Source organism: Asparagus officinalis, chromosome 3 (genome assembly GCF_001876935.1).
Source record: "Asparagus officinalis chromosome 3, Aspof.V1, whole genome shotgun sequence".
In the NCBI taxonomy this organism is placed as follows: Eukaryota; Viridiplantae; Streptophyta; class Magnoliopsida; order Asparagales; family Asparagaceae; genus Asparagus; species Asparagus officinalis.
Genome location: NC_033796.1, coordinates 866,356 through 892,507, shown reverse-complemented (window position 1 = coordinate 892,507; position 26,152 = coordinate 866,356). Strand labels below are relative to the sequence as shown.

General features: G+C 37.4%; 5 protein-coding genes across 5 annotated transcripts; 2 read left to right on the top strand and 3 right to left on the bottom strand.

Moving 5' to 3' along the window:
- LOC109832573 (60S ribosomal protein L34-like) lies at positions 1,173–3,213 on the top strand. The gene is made up of 4 exons (XM_020399917.1): positions 1,173–1,356; positions 1,708–1,787; positions 2,657–2,766; positions 2,853–3,213. The coding sequence occupies exons 1-4, from the start codon at positions 1,278–1,280 to the stop codon at positions 2,944–2,946; spliced, it is 363 nt and encodes a 120-aa protein (XP_020255506.1). The 5' UTR covers positions 1,173–1,277; the 3' UTR covers positions 2,947–3,213.
- On the bottom strand, positions 3,682–4,728 carry LOC109832572 (glutathione S-transferase U10-like). Its single transcript, XM_020399916.1, has 2 exons — positions 4,328–4,728; positions 3,682–4,229 (listed from the first exon to the last, which is right to left on the bottom strand). The coding sequence occupies exons 1-2, from the start codon at positions 4,640–4,642 to the stop codon at positions 3,855–3,857; spliced, it is 690 nt and encodes a 229-aa protein (XP_020255505.1). The 5' UTR covers positions 4,643–4,728; the 3' UTR covers positions 3,682–3,854.
- Positions 5,001–7,965, top strand: LOC109832568 (pentatricopeptide repeat-containing protein At1g74600, chloroplastic). The gene is made up of 2 exons (XM_020399914.1): positions 5,001–5,210; positions 5,281–7,965. The coding sequence occupies exon 2, from the start codon at positions 5,365–5,367 to the stop codon at positions 7,945–7,947; it is 2,583 nt and encodes an 860-aa protein (XP_020255503.1). The 5' UTR covers positions 5,001–5,210; positions 5,281–5,364; the 3' UTR covers positions 7,948–7,965.
- LOC109832569 (protein FEZ-like) lies at positions 8,582–11,377 on the bottom strand. The gene is made up of 3 exons (XM_020399915.1): positions 10,990–11,377; positions 9,831–10,132; positions 8,582–9,296 (listed from the first exon to the last, which is right to left on the bottom strand). The coding sequence occupies exons 1-3, from the start codon at positions 11,168–11,170 to the stop codon at positions 8,604–8,606; spliced, it is 1,176 nt and encodes a 391-aa protein (XP_020255504.1). The 5' UTR covers positions 11,171–11,377; the 3' UTR covers positions 8,582–8,603.
- Positions 17,609–25,937, bottom strand: LOC109832007. The gene is made up of 10 exons (XM_020399462.1): positions 25,837–25,937; positions 24,273–24,364; positions 23,633–23,740; positions 23,442–23,524; positions 22,189–22,322; positions 21,539–21,588; positions 21,342–21,434; positions 20,368–20,459; positions 19,057–19,163; positions 17,609–17,977 (listed from the first exon to the last, which is right to left on the bottom strand). The coding sequence occupies exons 2-10, from the start codon at positions 24,290–24,292 to the stop codon at positions 17,936–17,938; spliced, it is 729 nt and encodes a 242-aa protein (XP_020255051.1). The 5' UTR covers positions 24,293–24,364; positions 25,837–25,937; the 3' UTR covers positions 17,609–17,935.

Below are 26,152 nucleotides of genomic sequence, written 5' to 3'. Positions count from 1 at the left end.
TTTAGATTGTTCACGGCTTTGATACTACTGTTGGAGCAATCAACGGCAAAGTAAATAGAAGTATAATATATATGAGGAGAGATTTAGTGGGAGAAACAAATAAAAAAGCTCTTCTAAACTCTCGGTTACTGTAGCTACAGTATTTTGCACCTTTCTTTTTTCTCTCCTTTTTTCCTCTTAGGTACAAGGATGCATGAATGCCTATTTAAAGGCTTTACAAAGTGTTTCGTAATAGAATTCTAGTATGACTACAATTCGTAGAAATAACTAACTTAAATACTTTTAGAACTATGATTAAATTCAACACATCCAACTGTGAACCTCAGATTGTCATATACCAAATTTTCTTTCATTGGTACTTTTTAATAATGGTTATAAAAACTTTGCTGTCAGAAATTTTGATAGGCTTCCTAACTAGTACAGAGATGCAAGAGCGCATGAAACGATTAGTAAGGATGCGATTCATGAGAGCCCAATAACATCAACAGTAGGAGGGGACCCCTCCCCCAGTAGTTTTGGATACTGTCAAGCTTGAGAGTACTGTACTTGGGTCAATACCATTAATGTTACTGCAATTTTTGGAGGTATTGTATTTGGTAATCTAACAAACTTATTAATTGTAATAAGGACACGCTTGGTTGGTTGTTTGGACCACTAATTCACTGCTCGTGAAGCAGTGGAGCATCAAATTCTTCCCATCTTTGAGAGCTACTGAAATTAGTATAAAAATGTGCATACCAACCAAATAGTGTATAAATAGTATGAAGCAATTATCAACTCCAAACAAGTTTGCAAATGGCATGTTTCTTCAACAACGATAATGACGTACACGGACTAATAAAAGGAAAGAAAGGAGCGGTTTAGGTTTCCGTGGTGCTGTTTTGGGCTTTTTTAAGCTCCTAAGCCTTCTTCGCTTTGAAAGCGAACTTGTTAATAAAAAAGAATCGATTAGACCCCCTCATGCTATAGACCTCATGCCTCAAGGCCTTTTCTTTTTGGCCCAAACCCAAACTAAATTACGCGGATTAATTAAAATGGACCCATAAAAGACAAAAGACTCTTAGCCTGTCCTAAGCCCGAAACCGAGAAGCACAATCGGTTCGGGTATACGATAAAATAAAATAGCAACCGTCCGATCCAGGTTCAGTTTTATCCCCTATTTAACGCTAAATTGCGTGTCATCGGTTTTCGCCGCTGCGTCGTCATCTAGGGTTTCACGATCCTTTGCTTGGGCTGCGGCGGCAAGAGGGGAGGGGAGGAGAGGAGAGCAATCGAAAATGGTGCAGCGATTAACATACCGAAAGCGGCACAGCTACGCCACCAAATCCAACCAGACTAGGGTTGTTAAGACCCCAGGTTAGAAAGATCTCATCTTGTTTCCCTTTTCAATCCAAGTTAGGGTTTATTCAACTTTTTAATCCTCCAAACCCCAGGATAATTCCATCGCCATTTTTTTTTCTTTTCCCGTTCGGGTGGGCTCAACGTTGCCTCCTATTAGCCCGTGGCTTTGTCTCAAAATCAAATCTTGTTGTGTGGCTACTGCCTCTTTTATCGCTAGGGTTTATCCTGCCCCTCTGCCGTCGAAAATCGCGGATATATTCGGAAATCTTTTGCATCGAAAGTTGCAGGGGCGTCGAAAATCGTGGATATATTTGACAATGCAGCTCATTTATTTGTTTGTTGGTTTGGTTTCATGCGTGTAATCAGGTGGAAAGCTCACTTATCAGACTGCTAAGAAGAGGGCGAAGGGCCCGAGATGTCCCGTGACCGGTAAGCGTATCCAGGGGGTATGTGATCTCTAAACATTTGATAATTTGGTAGTTTGCGTTGTATTGTTGTTCGGTAGATGTCGTATACCCAGAATATTCGCTATCGGAACCTTTGTCGTTCTTTTGGACCTTGCTTTGTGACCTTCATATTGCTTTGCTTAAGGTGGCTTGTTTTATTTCATGTTTGTCACCATATTTTACTTCTGTATGTATTTGCTACAAAGCCTTGGGATGTAGAAGTCAAGTCCATACTGTTTGGTCTTAGATTTTTTTAGATAGTAGTCGCCTTGATTCCTCCAGATTCCCATGCACGGACGCACACATTCCAAAACTAACATGTCCATCCGAAAGCACATTGAGCAATTTTGGATTTGGTAGCATTTGAAATGCTTAATTTAAAAGGTGGGGGGAAAATTGTTTTTATTAATTACAAGCAATTTTTATAATTTTGGAAGGTCTTCTCAATTAAGAGTAGCCATCCTCTCCATTTGGAGAGACTATTACAAAATTTTCCACACTCGAACCCCTCACCGTCTACCCTCCCTATGTGTAATATGGTTTGTTCATGTTGCGTATTCAGTTGTAGCCAACCGCCATTAAGTTCCATTCCAGTGCTTTAGAAACTAAATCAATGTATGCAACATCTCAAATGTTCCTCACTGATGTAGATATATGCAGAACGGCCATTTATGTGTATTGTTGTTCTCTGGAATATTGTAAGTGTGATTGCCTACTTCCTATAAGTGTACAGTATGCATTTGTCATTCTCAGTGGGCATTTAAAGATTATACATGATTCAATTGGCTTGTGATGTTGTGCAATAACTTTAGTTCTTTTTATGTCTCTTATTATTTCAGAAATAAAATTGCTGAATTATATTCTTACAGATTCCTCACCTGAGGCCTACTGAGTACAAGAGGTCCAGATTGGCTAGAAACCGCAGGACTGTGAACCGTGCATATGGTGGTGTTCTGTCTGGAAGTGCAGTCAAGGAGAGGTCAGTGCATTTTAATCATCGAGTTATTTATTTTTGTTAACCTTTTTTTTATGTATCTTGAAATATCTCGGGCTGTATCCGTTTAGGATTATTCGAGCATTTTTGGTTGAAGAGCAGAAGATTGTAAAGAAAGTCTTGAAGATCCAAAAGGTGAAGGAAAGGCAGGCTGGAAAGAGCTAAAACCAGGAAATGGAAAATCAAGTGGCCTTTTAATTTTGTTCACCTTGGCAGGAATTTTTGATTTCTTGGATATTACTGCAACGGTGCGGTAGTGTTTGTCACAGTACTCGTTGCATCTTTGGGCAAATCTTCTATCCTTGGCTTGAACGTCTTCAAATATCGCGGAATTTCTAGTTTGTTTCCTTTTGAGTATATTTGTTCTAGGTCTCAACAGTACACATTTTGGTGTTCCTTGAATTATTATATGTTAAATGCTGCTTTTATTTACCTAGTCTTTTGAACTATCTGCATTTGGCGCTATACTATGTAGCACGGACACGGATCCGACACGGCCATCCGACACGCCAACACTAGACAAATCCTAAAAAATACATAGGATACGTGTGTTCGACACGTGTGTCCGACACGGACACGACACGACACGGCTTCATGTTATGCGTGTCCGTGCTTCATAGGCGCTATATGATTTGATTATTTGTTCGATTGCACCCCATTTATTTTATCATATTAAGCTTTCAACTTGTGCAAATAGAGAATTCAAAAACATTTATTTAATCATATTAAGATTTTGTCTTGTTGCACAATCAAGGTTAGGTTTTATTCTGATTCTGCCTCTATGTTTTTTTATAAAAAAAAATACGTGTAACCCATCTTTAATCTTTTAGGAAACTTTTGATATCTCAATTAAATATTTTATTCTCCATTTTCTGTAACATCTTTTCAGAAGGCATCATGATCGGTGGAGTGCAAAGTTTTTATTCAGCAATAAAGAAGAAATTATGATGGAGTGTAAAGTTTTTATTCAGTAATTAAGAAGACATTAAGACAACTCATTTATTTTCACATGCATACAGAATCGAAGTAGTACGTCTCTAATTATTTCTTGAAGTAGTACGTCTCTAATTATTTCAAGCTTTCGACGAGGCCGTTGCCAAGCCAATCTCTCGAAGGACCCAGTGCAGCTCCAGCAGCTCATCGTACGGTATCACCGTGCTCGTCTCTAAGCCGATGAAGGCCTCTATCGCCGACGACAGAACCGGCATCCTCTCCTTATCAAGCATCTGCACACCAGGAACGGCTCCAAGGGCCTTGAGCCCATTTGAGCAAGAGCCCATCACCACATCCAGCAGCCCGGGTTCTTTGCCGTTGATAAATGGCCCTCCGTTTGCAAAGTCCACAGCAATTCCATCCTCCATCGTCCTCATGTGCTCTATGAACTCTTCAGTTGCCTTCTCCTGTGCCTCTCCCTCTGAAAACATGATGGCAAAACTAGTCGGCATTAACTGCGACGAAAAAATGCAGACTACTGTTAGCATGTCATATATTTGACGATGGATGTTTTGAGTAAAATTCGCTTACTTGCTACCCATATTATATTAACCTTTTTGTAGAAGAAACCAGCCCAAAATCTGACTCGAGATTTCATGTAAGGATCCTCTGGGAAAAGAGCGGGATACTTCCAGTTGTCTTCGATGAACTCAAAGATTACCAAGGGATTGGTTACAGATTGTCCATCCACAACAAGGACCGGGACATTTTCATAGACCCGAACGAGGGAGTCGCTCCTGATGTCGATATCGACCTCCACATAATCGTAGGCCACACCCTTGAGTTTGAGTGCGTGACGAACCATAGCGCAATCTGAACTGGCCCAAAATCCATGCAACTTCACCTCCTCCTTGGCTTCTGTCTGCATACTTAAGAAATATTGGCTTCCGCTCTGAAGTTGGTTTCCAATCTGAAGTATTTAAAGAGTTGTGTAGTCTTGTTTGTGAGCTTGGGGAGCAAGCCTAACATTTTGGTCAACTTCGGATCGATTTTGACTATGTAGCATGCTTGGGAAGGAAGAAGCATATGCATATGCAATTAATTATATGCATTGAGTTTGTCAGCATTCTTTATGGAATGGTAGTTCGTTATCTCCGCCAGACCAGCGTGCGCGCGTGTGTATATATATAATTTTACAACCCAAAATTTTGATATCCCAAAATTTACATATTTCAGACTTTTAATGTTTCAAAATTTGGGGGTATCGACGCGTCGCAAAAAATATTAGGTGCCAAAGTTTGAAGTGGTTTAAACTATGAAGTTGAGAATAGTCTTCCGTAGTTATAAAAGAACTTCATAAATGATCGTGATCCAATGATTATTTCTCATTCAGTATCCTCAAATTATGCTAAAGATTTGGAGGAGGAGGAGGAGAAGAAGAATAAGAGCATATCATGAAACTAGAAATATATCAACAACCAATATCATTAATAAAGGTTGCAAAACATATGGAATGCGTTTTAATTTAGCAAAGCGTCTTCTAAATTTCTACCATTTCTCATGCAGCTCTATATTTCTCAACCGGGAACCGATATTTGAATATTTGAATCCACCAGATGCACAAAAAGAACGATATCAGAGAGCGACAAGATGAGAGCTTTGCATCACTGCCTTCAGCGATCCTCAACCGATCCAATCCCCTCAATCAAACTTCTCTCCTCCCTCTCTGAAGCCCTGACAACAAACCCCGATCTCAATCCCCGCCCAAACCCCCGTCCTCCTCCTCCTCCTCAATCATCCAACAGTCCCCCCATCAGACAGATCACCAATCTCAACAATGCCCATTTCTCCAAATCTTTTAAGCATCACTTCCCGAGATCTGCACACCATCAGTTTGATAAAATTCCCCAACCAAACCTCAACTCTGAATACGTTGACCCTCTTAGCGCTTTAACCGGAAAGCAAGCATCTGGTCTCGACCCAGATCAATTCGATTATGGGAATGCACTTTCGACTTGTGCCGCATCCCAGAACCTCAACTTCGGTGAACAGATCTTCTCCCTTGTGATGAAAAATGGCTTCTTTTCCGACGGGTATGTTGTTACCGGGTTAATAGATTTGTTCTCAAAGAGCGGTAGGTTTGATGATGCCTTGAGAGTGTTTGGGGAGAATTATGGTGGCAATGTGGTTTGTTGGAATGCTATTATCGCTGGGGGAGTGAGGAATGGGGAGAATTTGATTGCTCTGGATCTCTTTCGAAGGATGGTATGTGAATTTTGTATGCCAAATGGATTTACATTCTCGAGCTTATTGAGTGCTTGTGCTGTGTCTGGGCTTTTCGAGATGGGGAGAGCTATTCATGGATGGGTGCTTAAATGCAATGTCAAGAATGATATTTTTGTAGGAACCGGTGTTGTTGATCTTTATGCAAAATGTGGCCATATGGATGATGCAGTAAGGGAGTTTTCACGGATGCCAGCACGTAATGTTGTTTCGTGGACTGCCATGATTTCAGGCTTTGTTCACAACGAAGATGCTTATAGTTCTGTTAAAATTTTCAAAGAAATGATACAGAATGGTGTAGAGGTCAATAAGTACACTCTTACCAGTGTACTCCTGGCATTCTCTAAATCTTTCATGGTAAAAGAGACAATGCAAATCCATTGTTGGACATGGAAGAACGGGTTATTTTTTATGGATTTTGTAGTCAAGGAGGCTTTCATCAATACTTATGCCAGACTTGGAGAGCTTAAAATGTCATTGAAGATATTTGAGGAGATGGGCTTGACGAAGAGCCTGAGCACTTGGTCGGCTATGATCTCTGGTCTTGTTCAAAATCAGATGCTGAGAAGATCGGTGGAGCTCCTCAAGAGGATATTTCATGAAGATTTAAAACCTGATAAGAAATGTATCTCCAGTGTTCTAAGCATTGTTGGTGACATAGAATTAGGAAGAAATATTCATTCTTATTCTATAAAAGCAGGGTTGCTACGTGATGTTCTGGTAGCTAGCGCACTCTTCACCATGTACTCCAAATGTGGAAGCATTGAAGATAGTTATGAATTGTTTACACAAATGGATGAAAGAGATAGCATATCATGGACCTCGATGGTTTCAGGTTTTGCTGTCCATGGGCACGCTGAAAAGGCATTTCAGCTATTTAGGGAAATGGTTCTTGAAGGAGTTCACCCTGATCAAACTACTCTTTCTGCTGTACTGATGGCTTGCTATGATTCTCAGTTTTTGATGAAAGGGAAGCAAATCCATGCGTATGCACTTCGTCATGAACTTGGAAATGAAACTATTGTTGCTAGTGCTCTTGTGTCTATGTATTCCAGATGCAAGATATTAGAAAGTTCCAGAAGAGTTTTTGACGGAATTTCATGCAAAGATCAGGCCATGTGCTCCTCCTTGGTCTCAGGTTATTCTACAAATGGTTATAGCGAAGCAGCTCTCTCTGAATTTCATTGTATGGTAGTTTCTGGTTTTGGATTAGACCATGTAACATGCTCATCAGTTCTTCAAGTGTGTGCTAACTTGTCAAAACTAGACTTGGGAAAACAGTTGCATGCTTATGGAATCAAAGGAGGGTTAATGTCCCAATGCGCAGTGAGCAGTGCTCTAGTTACAATGTACTCAAAGTGTGGAAGCATTGATGATTCTTATGAAGTATTTGATGAGATAGAACAACCAGATTTGGTAGCATGGACAGCTCTCATTGATGGGTATGCTGAGCATGGAAGGGGTTTGGAAGCCCTGGGTATCTTTCAACAGATGAAACTTAACAGAGTAAAACCTGATTCAGTAACTTATTTGAGTATTTTATCTGCTTGTAACCATAATGGTTTGGTTAATGAAGGTGTCGCCCACTTTAATTCCATGAGAAAAGATTATGGGATTGAACCAGAGCAGCATCACTATGCTTCTGTTGTTGATTTACTCGGTCGATCAGGTAGGCTGAAGGAGGCTGCAAATTTTATTGATAGAATGCCTGTAGAACCGGACTGGTTGGTGTGGAGCGCGTTGCTTGGTTCTTGTACAGTACATGGTGATGTTGAGCTAGCAAGGTTAGCTGCTAGAAAGATTCACGAGCTAGCACCTCATGAGTCAGTACCTTATATCTCTGCCTCAAAAATCTCTTCTCAGGTGGGGGACTGGGAGGAAGCTGTGAGGATAAGAAATGCAATGAAAGGAGATGGTATCAACAAGGAACCTGGTTTGAGTTTTTTTTGAGCAACAATATACTTACAGAAGTACTAATCCTGAAGGAGGAATCTCTTCACTGTCCTACTAGAATATTCTTTCAAGCATTTCGGCTAAGAATGAAGAATGGCATACTTATATATTTTTTGTCAATCTCATTGGCTTTTGTTGGCGATTAATAGCAATTAGTATGAGACCAGATTCCTTTTGAAGCGGAACAAGCCAGGATTTTAAGAACAGGCAAAGGCCTAAATCTTGGTTCAAGTATCTATGCAACTGAATTTGCTTCTTCTGATTGGTTGTGAAAATCTCATTGCCAATGGTGCACATAGTTATGTAACTGAGTTTGCTAGATCTGATTAGAGTGAAATGTTTCACTGCTCCGCATGAATCTTCCCATCTCTTTAGCTGATAATCAAAGAAACAACAGAGGAGATTGTCTGTTGGTATGAACTAATGGGAAATTTGAGAGAAGATGACATGAGAGAGAGAACATGTCATAGGAAAGATAAATACTTGACATAGAAAATCTTTTCCTTCTCAATCTGTTAGCTTTGCTGTTAACAAGCATTTCTATGATGATGTACAGGAATACATTTGAAAAAGTTTCTATCCCATCTTTTGATTCTTATGCTAACAGAAATGCTAACAGATGAAGGAGTCTCACACCCTACACTACATCTAAATCAAGTATACAATTTGTTGGTGGAGAAGCTTGTTGACATCTCACTCAGGCACGGAGGAGAATCCCATGGCAAGTTAAGCTTCCACTCATCAGAGATATTTGATGGCAGGCTGAAGGGAAATGTCCTCATGGTTCTCCACTGGTTATTATTAACAATCATCGAATTTGAACTCTTCTTCTCTTCTCCACTTCCCAAGTTGCTATTGATCTCTGTAGGCAAATCAACAGTGAACCCATTACACTGTTGTGGCTGACCGAATTCTATGCTTGCGGAGGACTTTTCTACTTCTTCAAGTATTGAAGGTGATAAGTTAAGGAGCATGGATGCCAGTGGCATTTCACTTCCAGAGAACATGAAGTTTGTGGACATATCAACACCTGAAAATGGAAAGGGATATGATCTGCAGTCCATTGGATTATTGGGCTTATTGTAATTTGTTGCATTTAGAGGAGCGTAATTGAGGCCACTTGGCTGTTGCTGGAAACCATTGTTACAGCTGAATTGAATCGATGAACCAGATTCAGTAGTGCATGAGATGTTCTCTGATCCAAACTGGTTGGCGTTCATAGTGTGGGCAACTGAGAAAAAGTCCGGTTCATTGGTCTCAGGAAGCGGAGATACCCAGGATTGGGACAGTGCTCTCTGTGCCATGGAATTTGTCTTCTTGAAGATCCTACAGATCGCCCAGGAATCCTGTGTTTCATCATACAAAGAAGGGTCAGTGTCTCACATCCTTTATCACATGCTCACCTCTCAAGTAACCTGCTATGCGCAGGTAAGTCATGCACTTGCGAAATAAATACTTTTTTTTCTGACTGAAAAGCCAGGTGGTTCTTCTATTGATGAATTATGTGATCAATTAAGCATTTCTAATACATATAAGAAACATAGCTGATAAGGTTATGTATGATTGATCAAAGTGAAAAAAATAAGAGGAAAGTAAGTTCCGTTTCTAGTGTTCTTCTAGTATGCATTTCTATACACATGGTCGTATGTGTTTATGCTTCTATTTTCCTGGTAAAGAATTGCTTTAACGCTCTGAGCCTATATGTACCTTTGTCCAAACTAGTTATAATGTTTTGCAGACTTGTTCAGTTCTGATTTATTTTCTTTGTCTAGAACTACTCGAGTTACCTTGAAACTAGATACCTTAGCGTTAGGAACGCTACAACTTTTTAATGTTTTTCCTTGAATTGGAGAAGTAATTACATCAAGTTTAAGGCTTACATTGACAGGGATGTTCTTGTCCAAAGGTCTTTTAGGCAGTGATGTATCAGTGAGTGAAGGTAGCCTGAACTCATGCATCATCCAGTCTGTCTTAGTGCCTTTCGCAGCTCGGCCTTTGTAGAAAACTAGTGATTTCTTAAGGCCAATGCACTTGGTTCCCTCAGAGGAGTAAATGGGTCTATCTGTTCCTGTGGCTTTCCAGAATCCAGCTCCAGTTACTCGGTTTGGTCTCGCACTGTTCCTATATTTCCTGTCTCTTGGGCAGTAGAAGTACCATTCCTTCTCCCCGGTCGTCGCCAGTTCTGCATTTGTGAAAAAGATGTTAGGGAAACAAAATAAAGTGTCTGCGTCTATTATTTGCATGGTAACTTATTGACCCATCATAAAGGTCGAATAGATTCAAAGATAATTAAACATGTCTAAGAGGAGGAACTATAGAGAACTAAACTATGGTAAAACTCTTTTATAGATGTATTCTATCGAAACTCTGAACTATGTTTGCCTTAAAGTCCTCAAGGTATTTGAAATGAAGAAGGCTTGTGATTGGGAAAGCTCGTTGAGCTTGTCTGATAAAAAGAAACACTTGGTTATTATCCAATACTTTTGAGAAAATATTCTGACTTGATATCAAGCAGAAACTATTAATAAACTTTTTGCTAAGGTAGTAGATTCCCTAAAAGGACTGAAAACAACACCTTTAAAAATATCTTCACTAAAAGGACTGAAAACAACACTTCTAAAAATATGTTATGCGAAGAACCTAAAGGACATATATTATTAATGGATAGAAAACCCTTAAACTAGGAACCAGTTTCAAGGATAATTGAAAAGAGTAGTGAACATTAAGTAAAAGATGCACAGACAGTTAGATAGACAGACAGATGGATATGGGGTAGGGATATGGAGGAGTTAACACTTACCAAGTAAAAGATCAATTTTTTATACCGACAATAGAACATGAAGGGGAAGTAGTCGTAAGCCTTATAAAATGTCTATGAAAGAAGAATACATGATAAAGATGACAGCCATGTGTAGTAGGACATGAAATATAAAAGCCATGTACACAGGACAAGAAAAAGAGATAAAAACTAAGGGAGATAAAGTTCAATGATTTTAAAGAAGTTGACATAAGCTATGCTAGAGATAGATTATAACTTACTTGGAAGGTCCCATGGATCATATTTGTAGATATCCAATTGCCTGATTAGCTCTATGGAAAGAGGCTTCTGCTGTATCTTTCGCTTCAAATAAAATCCAACTAGTTCCTCATCTGTCGGATGAAACCTGAAACCTGGCATCATCACTTCATCTGCCTTCTCCATATCACTCCTCTCATCCATCTCTTTCTTCCCTTGATAAGATTTTCTTCTAAGCTAAACAAGACCCTCAAGTGGTAGTGTAAAAACGGAAAAGATTAAGAAGGGAATGACTTGAGCTCTCTACAAGATCTTGACTACAAATCTTTTAGCCCGACATCACCTAGAAAACTAGACAGGACCAACTAATGGAAACCTCTAAATTTTCTATAAGATGGCTGAAACTCTCAGAGGAATCTGTGATGAGCTCAAGAAACCAAACTCCCACAAGACCACAGCTCATTCAGTTCAATGAACTCATGTGCTCCCTAATAACCTGGCGAACTTCTTGGTCTTCTGTGATTAATGTCGAAGAAGGAAGCCAAAGCAGTTGCTCTTATAAACAAACGGTCCAGCTGGTTAGAAGGAATACCAAGGTGCCAGATCAGCAAAATTCATCTTAAAAATTTCTCCTTCTACCCAATTTTATTGTTTAAAATCCCATGAAAACGATCTCAAAGGCTACAAATTTAGCAGCATATGGGGATTTTCATCCTTCCCTTTTCACACTTATAATATGTCTTTTCAATGGAGTTTAAACAGATTTTTAATACATATAAAGACAAGGTTAGCCTCTAGGCACGCCTGCTGTACAATCATCCTTGATTTATCTGTGCATGGGAACTGAACAGCTACACCTCCCAACACAATAAAATAGTCTAAATGTATATTTCAATCCCAAGGGTCACTTCAAATTCCTCTGATATACTCTTTTTATCAATTGAGATATCCCTTTAGTCTCTCCTGATCCAGAATTCCATGACATATATTTCTTAAACTTTTTCCCCCCTTCAAATGGGCTTCTAATCCTCATTTGTTTTCACATACATGCCCTCTTCTTTTCAGTGGATATGTGGAAGCTTGTGGAGATTCTCCAACTCCAGATGAAAAAAAAAAAACTTTAAGGAAATGATTTAAACACTACAAATGTAGAGACCGTTAAGTTTGTATTGTAATACAAATCAAGTGGGCTTCTATATGAGAACTGTTCAACTTGCACATACCCAATTCTTTTAACTAAACCAATAATGTTACAGTGACAAACTTTCTTAGAACTTTTGGTCTATAGGTGTCTATAGCCGTTTAAGGCGTTAATTGATCGATGTCCTTGGATAGTAATTTTGTAAGTGAAGGTTGATGGGGGAGGTGAGGTAATGGGAAAGTGATGTTCACCTGTAGCTTTCTTCTCTGTTGGCATACAACATACTGCCAAAGGGTCAAAAACTTACTTATACTTAAATGAGACCTTTGTCAATTTGACAGATTTGTAGTCATATCTGTTTTATGTATTACTACATGGTCTATAACCATATACAGATTAGTGTACTATTTTGGCGACTCAAGCATCTGTTTGAGAGTGTCAACTAAGCTGCCTCGAGCATTATATAAATAACATTTCTCCATCAGGGTTTGTCTGAAATTTTCCAATAGTATATTATAGCTGACTGCAGAAGTACTTTTTGAATGGAGCTAATTAAACAAAATTTTAAGCCTTTAACGAGTAAAATAATATTTTACTGTTTTAATCTTCTAGTAGAAATTTTACTGTTCTACATGTCGGTCATGTTTGCCTTTTTATTCAAGTGCTTGAGCTTGGAGGACCATTAATATCAAATTGATACCTATATTTCTTGTCATTCTTCTTCATTGTTTTTGGGAATTCATCAGTTTACACCACAGGAAGTTTACAAATAAGGCCACCTAATGAAATGGCTGTTGTCAAGGACATCTGACTCATGGATATTTATGGGGATCTCCCTCTGTTTAGACCATATTTCCATGAAATGGCTGTATAGCAGCAGTAATGTGTAATGGTCTAATCTTTTGCAGAAAGGACATGGATGAGTAGTTGAAAATCAAGGGAGAAAAGATAAGCTGAACAGGGTACCTGGTTACTAACTGTAAACTTCAATATTTGATGAATGATCATCTTAAATCAAATGCTATATCAATTAATATCAGCAAAGTTGAAGCCTTTGACTTCTCCAAAAAAACACTCGTACTGCACTTAAGACCTGTTTCTTCATTAGTGCTCTGATTCCCTATCTTCTTCGATCGTGCTATTACTTCAATGCAGAATGTATACTAATGGGATGAAAGGGTTAATGACTCGACATGTTGCACCATTGCATTTCCTACAGGACCAACTTCCCGTTTATAAATAAAATGAAACATACCCAGCCATAGTCGTTAACCTATTGGGTTTATGGTCTAGCTTGACAGTTACACACAGTATGCTACTATGCTTGATGCGTGCACTTTCTTGTCCGTAGAAAGGTTAACCTAGTTAACTGTTTCGTTAATGGATTCATTTGGATCTACCGCTGTTGTGTTTTGAGGAAAATCTAGCCAGAAAGAGGGCAGGAACCATTTTGAGCAGTTTTCTAGGGACCAAGATTTGCTAACCATGTCTGCCAAAGGGTGAACAAGGACAGAAGCTTCTAATTAATGGTGGGGTTAAGGGTCAAATTCCATTATGGGGACCCCAAACCCTAGTTTAAGTTCCCCAAGTGTTGCCCTCGTTTTGAACCCTTCTTGTCTGTTGCTTGACCTTGGGCTTGGACAAATCCAACACCACCCAGGCGTGCAACCCAAGTTAAAAAATGAGTCAAACCCTTCAAACCTAAGCTTTCTCTTCTCTTGGTTTCTGATCACCATCCCCTCTCAAAATTACCATGTTTCCAATGTAGAAAACCCACCTCATTTAATCAAACTGATTAATTTATCATCAGTCGGCTCAAATCGTAGTCTTGCTATAAATGAATACGTAGCGCCGTAGAGTTAGAAATAATTAAACGTGACCTTGGGGTTCAGGATTATATCTTGGATTCCAAACACCAAGTATGGTGCAAATTGTTTGGGATGGCAGCGTGTTGTCAAGATTTAGATGAAGACTGCGGGCTAAATGGTCTGAGTGTATACTGTCATTTTCTTTACAGCGATACGTGATGATTGATTAGAGCTTCCATTTTGAGCGTATGCTCGTGTTTCCTTTTCTTCTTTTAATAGTGGAAACGTAAAATGAGATTAGGCAAGGATGTACCATACAAAACTACCAAGTAGATAAGATTCGGTGCTGATTGATTGATATATGATACATGCATTCTTAAGAGGAAAATAACATTACCTCTAATAAGAATAGTCATCATCAGGTAAAGATTTGTATGCACATTTAGTTCCCATCTATTTTGCTTAGTATGTACATAGTCATCATCGTGTGAATGTTCATTTTCGGAGTACTTTTTGAAATAGAACACATCAGGAAGATTCTCTTCGTAGAACAGGGATTGGTTTATGTACCAATCTCCCTCAGTAGTTGATTTCGGAAGTAAAATTGATAACTGCAGTTGATAGCGATTGGATACTTGGTCTCTATTTTCTATCCTGATTGTTCACATCAGCACTTGAGATGCAAATCAAAGCTATTGGATACTTGGTCTCTATTTTCTATCCTGATTGTTCACATCAGCACTTGAGATGCAAATCAAAGCTAATCTACAATCTTTTAATTAGAACGTCTGCTCATGACAAGTATTAGTAACAGATGTGGGCAGGTTAGGTTCTTATTTGTTATTGTTATGGTTAATTGCAGACACACTCCATGATGTATTATGAGGGTGTAACTATTTCTACACCCTAAGCTAATTTTAATTAGCACTTACACTTCAGAACTCCAGCTTACATTGCTTTCTCCTGTTTGATTAGACATGGATATCTACCTGGTTCAGATGATGGAAGTATTACACCACAATAGCACGAAGGGATATGTCCGTGATTTACCAATTATTTAGGAGAATGAGAAGGGACTACGAATTAATTTAGATAGCATGGAGTCTGGGCTTATCTTGATGAGAAATGGATTGGTTGAACGACGATCGCCATGTAGTTGGTCAAAACGATAGACAGCTGATCAATATAGATCATCTTTTGCTTAACTAGTGCAGGGGAAATTGCAGTCATCATGATCATTTTGATGTTGTTTGGTATTATAGTTAGTGAGTTATCTTAAAATTTGAATTGGTGAGAGTACTTTGATTTGAATTAGTGATTTGAATTGGTTAGACTACTATGAATTATGTATGCTCAGTATTAATATCCGTTTACAACCACCAATCCTTTCGTCAAATGTAAATAGGTCATCTAATGATATTTTTAATGATTAAATTATTTATTTATTCTACTCGTATTTATTAATCCTAATAATGACACAGTTTGTGTGCACGAGGCAATTAATAATACCGGCATTAAAAAAAAAGAAAATGACATATTTTTATTGAAGAACCCGAAAGAGGAGGTTATGCGTGTATGAACGGGCAGAATATCAACATATGAATTGGTATTTCTTAATCAAGCTTAAATCCTCCCTAATCCTCGCGCTTTACATTACCAAACCATTGTTGACCCCCTAACTCTCGATAACAAGCAATAAGAAAAGCATCTAGATTAAACCATTCAAAGAAATACATAACTTGCATTCTGGCATCTATGTCTAGTATAGTCTAATTACGCCTATAATGGTAATAAATTTATGTGCCAAGTTGAGTACAAATTTTCTATACCCAAATCCAATTCATGAATTGTGAAGTCTTCCCATTTATTAGTGTGCTTGGTGTTAGTGCTCACACTCAAAACAATACATGTTTCAATGTACGATGACATCTCTCTCTCTCTCTCTCTCTCTCTCTCTCTCTCTCTACTAACACCAAATTTATACTGCAATAAGATTAGTCATCACTTTGCAATGCTCTGAAGTCCATGACTTCAAATGCTACGATGCTTTCAATTCACTCAAACGTCCATTGGGGCCATATTTTTTTTGTTATTTTTAAAACATCACTTTGACAACAACCCCCCCTTTGAATTACCCGAGAATAATAAGATTTCTCCTTATAATATTATTCTTTTTGTTTTCCAAATCATTATGCAGACCAAGAAGGACAAGGGCCCAAAAGCATCTTAAACCTCATGACTAATAGATTTCGTGATGGAATCTATGAAAGGCACGGGGGGGATTAATTCAATTAGTTACTGGGTTGCAATTAATTCAGAAAGAAACCCCCTTGCAGCATGACAGGGACTGTGGATTTATACGGCGCCAACGTATGATTAGAGTATGATTAAGCATAATTCTACATGCACGGACACGGTTTGTTCTGGTTCGTATACTACACGTTTTAGTCCTATTAAATAAATTCCGTTTGAGAATAACATGAGCTCAGATCAATACGTTTGAAATCCAATATTAATCCTGAAAGTTATGGATATAGATGCTGATTGCGATATTAGAATTTGACATTATGTTTTCTTCTTTTTTTTTTTTGGTCTTTGTTTTTTCACTCTACTGGTTAGATTCCTTTATGCTGGCCTGTAGCAATGATTAGCACGTCTCAATATCAAATGTATAATACTGATCAAACTCTTATTGTTTGCTTTTTTCCCTCTCCATTATTCCCCTCTCTTTTCAATTGAGACATTGAACTTGGATCATGTCGATAACCTAGTATCTAAGCCAGGTGCCAATGACTTCTCTTCTTCTAGATTGATGATAAATGTGACTTGGTACCAAGTTGCTCCATTGAACTTGGTAGTGATGCGGATTGATCCGATCCCTACATTTACATTGGAGTAGGTAAAAAATGGTTAAGACTCTATTTTCGAGTAGTGATGTAGAGGCCAGATCAGTCCATATCACTACCAAGTTCCATAGAGCAACTTGATACCAATGTTCTTCATATGTTTTCTGAGTCTTGTTTTTTAAAATCGACCATTTTTTTCAAAAGATGTCTATTTTGCTAATTATTTAGCAAAACGTTCTATTTTACTAAATAATTAGCAAAAACGGACTATTTTGCAAATTTTCCCGCACTGAAATGCATCAGATCATTCTGGTGGATGCTTCAAATAAAACAGATTTATTAGTCCCTCCAAGTTCAACACCTTTCTTTTGGGGACACGCAAAGTATCACAGAAATATCTTTTCATTTCTTTACTTGCCTGTTTTTTGTCCTTTTTTTTAAGACTGATAATATATACATATACAATAGATTTATGTGGCAAAATACTGGGGGTGCCCTTGCACTCTCTTTCACCATTTATCGTGGCGTCTTTAACTTCTTTTTGACAATTAACAGCAAAATGTTACGAGGATTGGTAAACTTTCACACCCACTTTCATTCAAGTTGCAAGCGCCTCGCTTTTTGTTGCAGCTAGACGAAATAGCTGGTCATTTCAGGAAGGTAATAAGATGAAATTGCATGCTTTTTTTGTTAACAGCCGGTTCAAATAAAAACTGTGTCATGGGGTAAGGCTAAACCGTGGATCGATGGACGATGATGACCGCGCAAAAGATGCACATAGATACATATGCGCGTACCAACCGCAGATACAGTTTCTCTTTTTCACCGATAATTTCTTCAATTTCTATTTAAAAACATAGGAAGCACTTTCATTTCTCTACTTTGAACTATTCTATGCTTCAGCATCTCAATGTTAAATTACAGTGTGATACCAAACGAGAGTCCTGGCAAAGGAGGAGGGGAAAAGGAAGAAGAAGAAACATCTTTGTTTTGCATCGGGTACCTGCACTTTCAAGAGCGAGCAGCCAGTCACGCCCATTTTGCTTTCCAGCTCTAGTTTTACATTGATACTTTATCATCTCAGGTGCGCCCGGTAACCCCACGTGTCGTAAATAATCATTTTCCAAACGATACCAAATCGAACACGCAGCTTCGGCATGCTGTATGTCAAGAATCAAGATGCCTGCAACAGCTCTCTCAAATCATATCCTTGGAGCTGAAAACACCAGAATTAGAAGCAGTCAGTGTTGGACCCCTGCTTACTGAGAAGAGCACGTAATATAGTTACAATGAACCTGCAAGTAGGGCTGTAAAAGAAATAACCCTAACCGTAACCAAATGGAACATTAAAATTGTCAAATCCAAATCCGAATTCAAAATTTCTTCTCGAATCTGACTATAAGTGCAAATATCCTTCATATGTTCTTCGAGTACTAAAATATATTTTATTTAAATATTCTACAGTTTACGTATATATAATTATCTTATTAAAAACTTACTTACATTTGATTAAAGATTTAGATTTTCTTAATAATAATTAAATTCATAGTTGCAAACTGATCCTTTATAATGATGTATAAAACCATAAATTTATGTTTGATTAAGAATTTGATTTGAGTCACCAAGTTTCTTGCAATACGTTTGAATCCTATATTAAAAGTATTAAGAAAATCAAAACATAACATCACTACGCAATACAAAATGAACCTATATTAAAAAATATAAAGAAAATCAAAACATAACATCACTACGAAATTCAAAATGAACCTATATTAAAAAATATAAAGAAAATCAAAACATAACATCATTTATGTAATGACATAATTAATATAAGGAATTAAATGTATATAAAAAGAAATGTTATAAGTAAGTGAATTGAATATGTAAATGCTCATACTCAAGTTATTTACTATACAAACACCAAATAAGTATTTGAATTTATCTTATGTGATACTTCCAAATTGCAATTGCACAAATACTTAGACAAATAATTAAGGAAAGCATTTGATAATTACTTGATAAACTCCAATTACTACTAGAAATCGCGAAACATTTGATAAGGCTTACATGTACACATAGAATTACCAACACCAAAAGACCATTGTATGTAGAATTCAAGCATTCTGGACTCAGACAAATCTAAGCTTATATTTACAATACCTTCCTTAACCCTTCACAGAATTCAAAATTTTAACAGTCTCTTCTTTTGTTAAACAGGTTTGTGTATTTCACCTTTTGCAACATTATTCACACACTACTAAAGTCAAACATGGGTAACCATGTACAATAATTTACCTGAAGAAAAGTTAGGAGTAAAATCACACCCGAATTCCAGAGTGCATGTATAACGATGGGAGTCAAAAGATTTCGAGTCTGAGCATATGAAAGCCCTAGAGCAATCCCTGTTTTAATACATGATGATAAAGTGAGTCACTCATTAGTTTATGATACATCTCTATGAAAAGATGTTGAGACAAAATCATCTCTACGAACGTGTATAGTTTTGAGTAATTGCACTCATATGCAGAACCGAGTAAAATATAGATAAGCTTTCAATCATTACAGATAATATCCTGAACTGATATCTTCATTTGTCATCTGACCTCCTTATGGAGTACAATAAACATGGAACATGAAATCAAAAGGTTGAATAGAATTAAAAGGCTTGTGTTTAACTAAACCAGTTTATTAAGATAGTCATTGGGCCGCTTATTAAAAAATGCAGATTGCAGATCTCATGTCAAGAAAGGCAAGCGATATTATAGACTATGTTCTTGATGGTTTCATCTCATATCTATGGAAACATAAAAGGAAGAAATCCCTCCCATCGCAACAGAAAAATAATGCATACAAAGGTGAGAGAAGTCCAAGAAGGACTACCCGGAAAGTTTAAAGAAGTAGAAAAGTATACTAGGAAAATTGTACATGCCTGTACATGGCAGATTTTTTAACTCATGTGACGAGTGGGTTCTTATAAGTCTAATTCTAATCACATGTATTTACTGCAATTATTAGCTACTTGTTGGTTCCTTATTTCTCTTTAAAAAGCATACAGGAAAAAGCATATTTTTTATATTGCTGCAAAATGCTGACACCTTCTGAAGTAACAAATAGAAACGTAACAGTTAGCAAGTTGAGAAAAAGAAAGGAATGAGATTATAGGGAAAACAGGGCATATCGTTAAAAGTTGTTTAACAGTGTTACAAGCTTTCAATGAAGTATTTAGCTTTTCAAGAATGACACCTATGTAAAAGAATCTTACAAAGATCAACTTAGCCTACAGTTGAAATTAATGAGATATTCACACACCAAAATCTATGATCTTTTTTGTCTATTCCTCTTCAAATTATGTGCAAGTTCTCTTATGGACATGTGATACTTAACAATTCAACACAGAGAGAATGCATTCAATGATTTATTAGGCCCTCTTTATATAAGCTTACAAATTCCAATTTCTCAAGAAAATTGATCATATAGAATAAGTTTCCTGATCACAGTGTATAGAGAGTTAAATAAAGGAAATAACTAAAAGAATCAGCTGCTGTCCATAAACCGTGAAATTTATGAATGAAATTACATGAATATTGTTAAGCTTGAAAACATTACCCAACGCAAACAGCTGAGGAAATTCTCCAGGTGTGAGATGAGCAAGAGCAAATACTGCTGCACTGATAAGGATAGAAACTGGTGATGGAAACCTATAAAAAGAAAAGAGTACGAAAAACATTAGAAGGCTTCAAAAATAGTTAATCAGTGCATCACAACAAAGAAGAACAAGCATGTAAAATAGAATGATTCATAGCACTTTTTTTATTGTTCCTTAAAAAAGTAAAATTTTGAAAGCTTTAGAGTTGGAAGTTTAAAATTTTCAAGGTTTTGAGTATTTTCTGGTCAATTCTAGGAAAAAGGCGTGGGCTTAAAATACTATAATCTAATCAAAAGTGAAAATCATAAAATTTACACTCAAAAGTAATAAAAAAGAAACTCAAGTATCTGGTTTTGACGAATTCTGAGATTCTTTTACCCCAGTCCTTCACCTGATATATACAAATCACAGATTGCACTTTTCTGAAGCCACCAAGGATTATATATGTTTTCTAATCCATGCATCTAAATGCACACTAACACAATTGGCAAAATTGACTTCTTACGGATGGAGTCACAGCTCTTAACATATAACTGAAATGAGACAGGACTCTTACAGTATCCTATATCCTGATAAGTATACTGAAAAAGAGCACCCAACTAGAGGGATCCACATATTCATTGAGAAGAGCCAACAAAAAAGTCTAAACACTAAACAGATTAAACCATAACAAGATCTACACATGTTCACCATAACAACACAACCAAGCCTAACTGAAATGCAAGCTGAATGTTATATATTAAGATACACAGTTTTCACTTGAAGAATCTGGAGGTAACTAACAGTCGACTAGAAAGTAAAGAACAGAAAATGACTAGTCATTTACACAGTATTAGCAGGAAGTTTGTGGCGGATGTTTTTTAAATTAAAGAGGTTGCCATATCTATTTTAGGATTCAGAGCCTTAAATTTTCAAGTAAAGAGAAGAAGGCTACCACTTAGTCAGTGAGGCCACTAGGAAACCCCGGAATACAGTCTCCTCCAGAACTGGTGCTAAAACACCTGTAATGCCTATTAAACAGGCAGTACTGCCACAGAGGCCAACAAACTAAATATATCAGAAATATCAGTCACAGCACAATCACCCCCTATTACTTTCTTTCACATCCTCGGAAAAGCCAGAAAGAAATACCTGATACCAGAAGAGCCAATCAAGGGTAACAACTGAACTAGGGCATCAGCCTGAAAAGTCACAAATAAAACATAATCACATTACAATAGAAGTAAGAAAATTGTATTCATTCGTCATGACCCCTAAGCTGGCCATATGAAAGTACTTTACTTGTCCACTTCATCTTCTAAAATTGCTTGTAGCATGCATCTAACCTAAAAGCCCACAGATAATGTGATTCCTTTATTCTCCTTTTCTCAATAACAGACTGGGTTGCCGTAGATCTAAAGTACAGTTGTTTCTTACAGTTACATTGTCTCCTATGGACTTGAAATTGTTACCAACATTATTGTCAAGAAATGCAAAGCAGATAACCAGATCAAGAGATGAATTTAATGAGGTTGCAACATTACTGGCAGTTTATACAGTAATAAGTGAGAAATAGTAGACCATATGATCAATTAACTGGCCATAATCTTGCCCAGACAAGACTATATGACAACTTGATAGGGAAATATGGCACAAAAATATGTTTAGATAACAGCCATCAAATTAAGGCTGCAGTGAGTAGTGAATACTCGGCCCTAATTCCACAAAACATAATGCAACCATCACATTTATCAAATGTACACAAATAAAAATTTTAATATGATGTGAATACTGCCTATAACCTCTCTTTGTGGTGGGTCTCCATTAAAAGTGGTCAAGACAGCTCCTGCTAATGCAACAGCAATAATTGCCCCGCCAAGGCCAATCCCTGCCCATAAAAGCCAGCCATTTCGCAAACTGAAAGGTTCCTTCCAATCTGAAAATTTTCCATCACGAGCAGCGAATCATCAGTTTCCTTATCCTCTGGAAAATCTTTCTAATTTCTGCAATTCATAACTTGCAAGTTCACCTTGTTGGTTATTGTCTATGTAAGAGGATCAGGCAGAACTGGATATCATAAATAAGTCTTAAGACTTCAGTACCTTCAACAGAGAAAAATTCTCTGGATGGAATAACCAGCATGTGACAGACCTATGATCCAGATGTCTGAATTTCAGAAATTTAGCTAAGGTTCAGAGTAAATAGAATCCCAATGAGACAGAATATTGATTAACAGATTCGGCCTTAAAGTGATTAGGCTTATGAAGGGCTACAAATTGACTCAAACACAATGTTCTTTGTGCGAGAGAGGAGACTTGTGTGTGTGATCGGGGTTATGGAGAGCTACAAATTGACTCAAACATAACGTTCTTTAAAAGATAGAATAACAAGACTTCTCCTGTGGCAGAGAGGAGATTTTGTGTGTGGATGGGTGTGGGGGTGTTTCTTTTTTCTTTTCTTTTTTTTTTCCTTTTTTTTTTTTTTGGGGGGGGGGGGTATCGGTGAGCGGTGAGAAGGAGATTATGCCTCTAGAAGACCAAGGGAATGTGGTTAGGGTCTCTGAAAAAGGGAGGATGCTACACTGACAAGGATGAGAGTTTCATAAACAGATGAGGGCCTTATCTGATACAATGTCCTCTCTCCAAAATAAAATTAAGTCAAGACTATCCAGAGATAGAATGAGAATTTAACAGATGGCATGTTCACATTTCACTCATGAGTTATCATGAAAAATCTCTGACATGGCTCTTCCTAAGAACGTACGCACACCCCTAACAATGTTATGGGAGAGGCAATGACAGGCCTAGCATGGAATCAAGGGGAAAAAGATACATCTACTACACAATAGGAATAAGATATGATGGTAATGGCATCAACATGCTAACATAAACTATTGGTAATAAACAACCTGTTTCGTATTCAAAACATATACCTAACAAACTAGCAAATCCGTGTGCTGTGGCATATAGACAACTATAAGAGCTTAATTTGCCAATTGAAATAGATTCTAGGTTTCATACATGAAATATGTACTTTACATCTAGAAGAAACATACCATAGCGAAAAAGATCATCAGGGAGTGGCTGAAATCTGTTGGTAATGCCATAGACAACTCCTAGGACAACAGCTGTCACGGTACTAGAGAGCGAAAGAAAAAACAAGATGTAGCAGATTAGGTATATTTAAGAAACTACAAGGATTTATTATTATTTAGACACCCCAAAAAAAAAGGATGTTAGCACATACAATTGGCCGGCAAAAAGAATCTCTGCCTTCTCATCTAAACTCACATCACCACCCTGGAAACCTAGATAAGGCAAAGCCGATGCTTCAACCAACCCTGTCAAAGCGAAGCTGTCTGGAGAATCTTCAGGTAATATTTTTCAATAATCAATATATTCAGACAACTAAATGATTAAGAATGACAGCAATGCATGACAATCTCGAAAGATATGATAACAATTTCCTGAATAAATGAGGAGAGTGATGTTGTAACTAACGTAACTTGTAATAGTCAGGACACAAGTTCAAAGTACACTACAAGTAACATTGTCAGAGGAACTCTCTCTCCTATAAATGGAGGTGGACCACCTTATATCAGAAGAAATTCCTTGGATTACAACTATGAATTAAAGAAAAATAATGGATAAAAAAACAAGGCAATGCGGAAAACAAATTCAAGCATCTGGATATGAATTTATTTTTTGAGTTATCTTTATGTGAAAGACTCAAGGTTCACACTCTCTTCCACTATATATCAACCAAAGATTAAAAACCATCTAGGATAATAATCATTAAAAGAAATGATATATAAGAAAAAGAGGAGAGTCTTAAGTTACTCGTGAAACCCTCATTCAGTGTGTTTGAACATAGATGGATGAGATACCTTACTCCACATGAAACCATAGTGAGTAGAACAGTTTGCCACTGCCAAGGAACATACCAACGCTCAAGGATGGGCCAGTTTAAATCAGAGCCCTGCACAAAAGGGAAATGGAAATGAGCACTTCACAAAGTTGCAAGTCACTCCTGAAACATGAAATGCTAAAACCTTTACAATGCAAGATGCTTCAAAACTTTAAACGTTGTCCTTCTGGAAGAAGCATGACAAAAAAAATCAGGGACTCCTTCAGAAGCACGTACCCATTGTTGGTAGATCGCACAACAGGCATCTAGAGAGGCTAATAAGGAGGTGAAACTCCATGCAGGCATATGTCTCCTAGAGTTTATGAGGGAGCTCAAGGAAAAAAGAAATCCACTAGTGCTGTATGGAGAAATCGAAGCCAAACTTGAAGGTTTATCAAACCCTTAATGCTACCAGGTAAAGCAACAGGATTGAACTTATTGAGTCTTGGGCTTAAATGAGGAATATCAAATGAACAGGTGCACTGTAGTAATGTGTGGCTATTCACATCAAGGGTTGCCACATACTCCCTCTATGTTCAATCTCCTAGCGAGCTGAATAATTGGCCACAAGCACAAGTATCCATTCATAATAAGGTAATATGAGAATTTTCTATGTATCATCGTCCTAGTACCACCAATCCAGCATGTCTAACTACTAGATTTTTACATGGTTCCTATGCTTTTTTGCTTGAAATTATTGAAAACATTACATTCAAAGCACCTTTCTTATACACGATTAGTGTAAGATTGTTACCTTTTGGGGCCATTACACGTCACTTAGAGTGACACCCATCTCGGTCAAGACTCCTCTGGAAATAAATTTCCTTTGAATCAGTTGTCACTAACATAAATGTCATTTGTACTCAAGATAATCTTATTAAAAAAAAAGAAAGTGGTCAAGTCCTAATGTGAACTTAGGTTCTGGGGAGAGTTCAGTCACATATCACCCAATCTCCTTGTAGCTAAAATTTACATGAAGGAATTAAAAGTGAGTTAAAGATTAGGATGTCTTTTTGCGTAAATTAGAGAGAATTTAAAAAAAAAAAAAAAAAACTTTCGAGTAAGTTTATCATTGCTAGAGATAGACCTCAGGGTAATCTCTAGACCTTTAAAATAAGTGGTTAGATTGCCACAATCTTCAGTGGTGTTGGTCAATAACTTGAACTTCACGAGTTCCACCCCAAAACCACCCAGGGGCAAACCAAGCCAGACAGGGTGTTAGTGTTACACAACGGAAAGGGATGAAAACAATCGAAAGTGTAAAAAGTTAAATATATTCTGAAGTAACAAACGATCACGCGTATATGGGGACTGCCTCTTGTATCCATATCAAACCCCGAGTGAAAGCAAACAACGATCACGCGTGTGGCGTAAATTAGAAATGAGTCTTGCACATGATCACTCGTATAACAGGTTTCACCGAATTACAAAACAGCAAAGAACGACTTGTATTCTTTCTTCTTCTTTTTTTCCTTTTTAGTAACAAGAAATGATCTTTGATCCGCAACAGAAATTAAATCATCCGATAGATAAAAAGGCGGTACCTTTTCAGTAGAAGTGGCTGAGAGGTTCTAGAACCTCTATTGGACCTCAAATTGCTATTTCTAGCCATGATTGGTCTTGATACAGATAGAACAGAAAATTGAAACAGTGAAGGAAAGAATTGAGTGAGGAAGCAAGAAACAGGTTCAAAATTTAGGAGAAGAAAAGATTCTCATTCTTCCTCATTTTGATCTTTTACAACCTTCTCTTTTATACAATTTACAGCTGAAACTTGGCCTGTGCACGTGCACGTACAGTGTTGTGCTGGCAACTGTCTAGCAGACTAACTGAATTCAAGTAACGACTAACTACTAATCC

What these genes read in the sequence shown, in the direction of transcription:
- LOC109832573 (XM_020399917.1), top strand. Translation starts at nt 1,278, where the DNA reads ATGGTGCAGCGATTAACATACCGAAAGCGGCACAGCTACGCCACCAAA. An exon ending in TAGGGTTGTTAAGACCCCAG is followed by an intron (nt 1,357 to 1,707) that starts GTTAGAAAGATC and finishes GCGTGTAATCAG; the next exon opens with GTGGAAAGCTCACTTATCAG. An exon ending in CCGGTAAGCGTATCCAGGGG is followed by an intron (nt 1,788 to 2,656) that starts GTATGTGATCTC and finishes ATATTCTTACAG; the next exon opens with ATTCCTCACCTGAGGCCTAC.
- LOC109832572 (XM_020399916.1), bottom strand. Translation starts at nt 4,642, where the DNA reads ATGCAGACAGAAGCCAAGGAGGAGGTGAAGTTGCATGGATTTTGGGCC. An exon ending in CTGGTTTCTTCTACAAAAAG is followed by an intron (nt 4,230 to 4,327) that starts GTTAATATAATA and finishes TTTTCGTCGCAG; the next exon opens with TTAATGCCGACTAGTTTTGC.
- LOC109832568 (XM_020399914.1), top strand. Translation starts at nt 5,365, where the DNA reads ATGAGAGCTTTGCATCACTGCCTTCAGCGATCCTCAACCGATCCAATC.
- LOC109832569 (XM_020399915.1), bottom strand. Translation starts at nt 11,170, where the DNA reads ATGGATGAGAGGAGTGATATGGAGAAGGCAGATGAAGTGATGATGCCA. An exon ending in TGATCCATGGGACCTTCCAA is followed by an intron (nt 10,133 to 10,989) that starts GTAAGTTATAAT and finishes TCACAAATGCAG; the next exon opens with AACTGGCGACGACCGGGGAG. An exon ending in ACAAGAACATCCCTGTCAAT is followed by an intron (nt 9,297 to 9,830) that starts GTAAGCCTTAAA and finishes GATGAAACACAG; the next exon opens with GATTCCTGGGCGATCTGTAG.
- LOC109832007 (XM_020399462.1), bottom strand. Translation starts at nt 24,292, where the DNA reads ATGGTTTCATGTGGAGTAAG. An exon ending in GAGACCCACCACAAAGAGAG is followed by an intron (nt 21,589 to 22,188) that starts GTTATAGGCAGT and finishes GTGACTTTTCAG; the next exon opens with GCTGATGCCCTAGTTCAGTT. An exon ending in ATTGGCTCTTCTGGTATCAG is followed by an intron (nt 21,435 to 21,538) that starts GTATTTCTTTCT and finishes CCTCTGTGGCAG; the next exon opens with TACTGCCTGTTTAATAGGCA.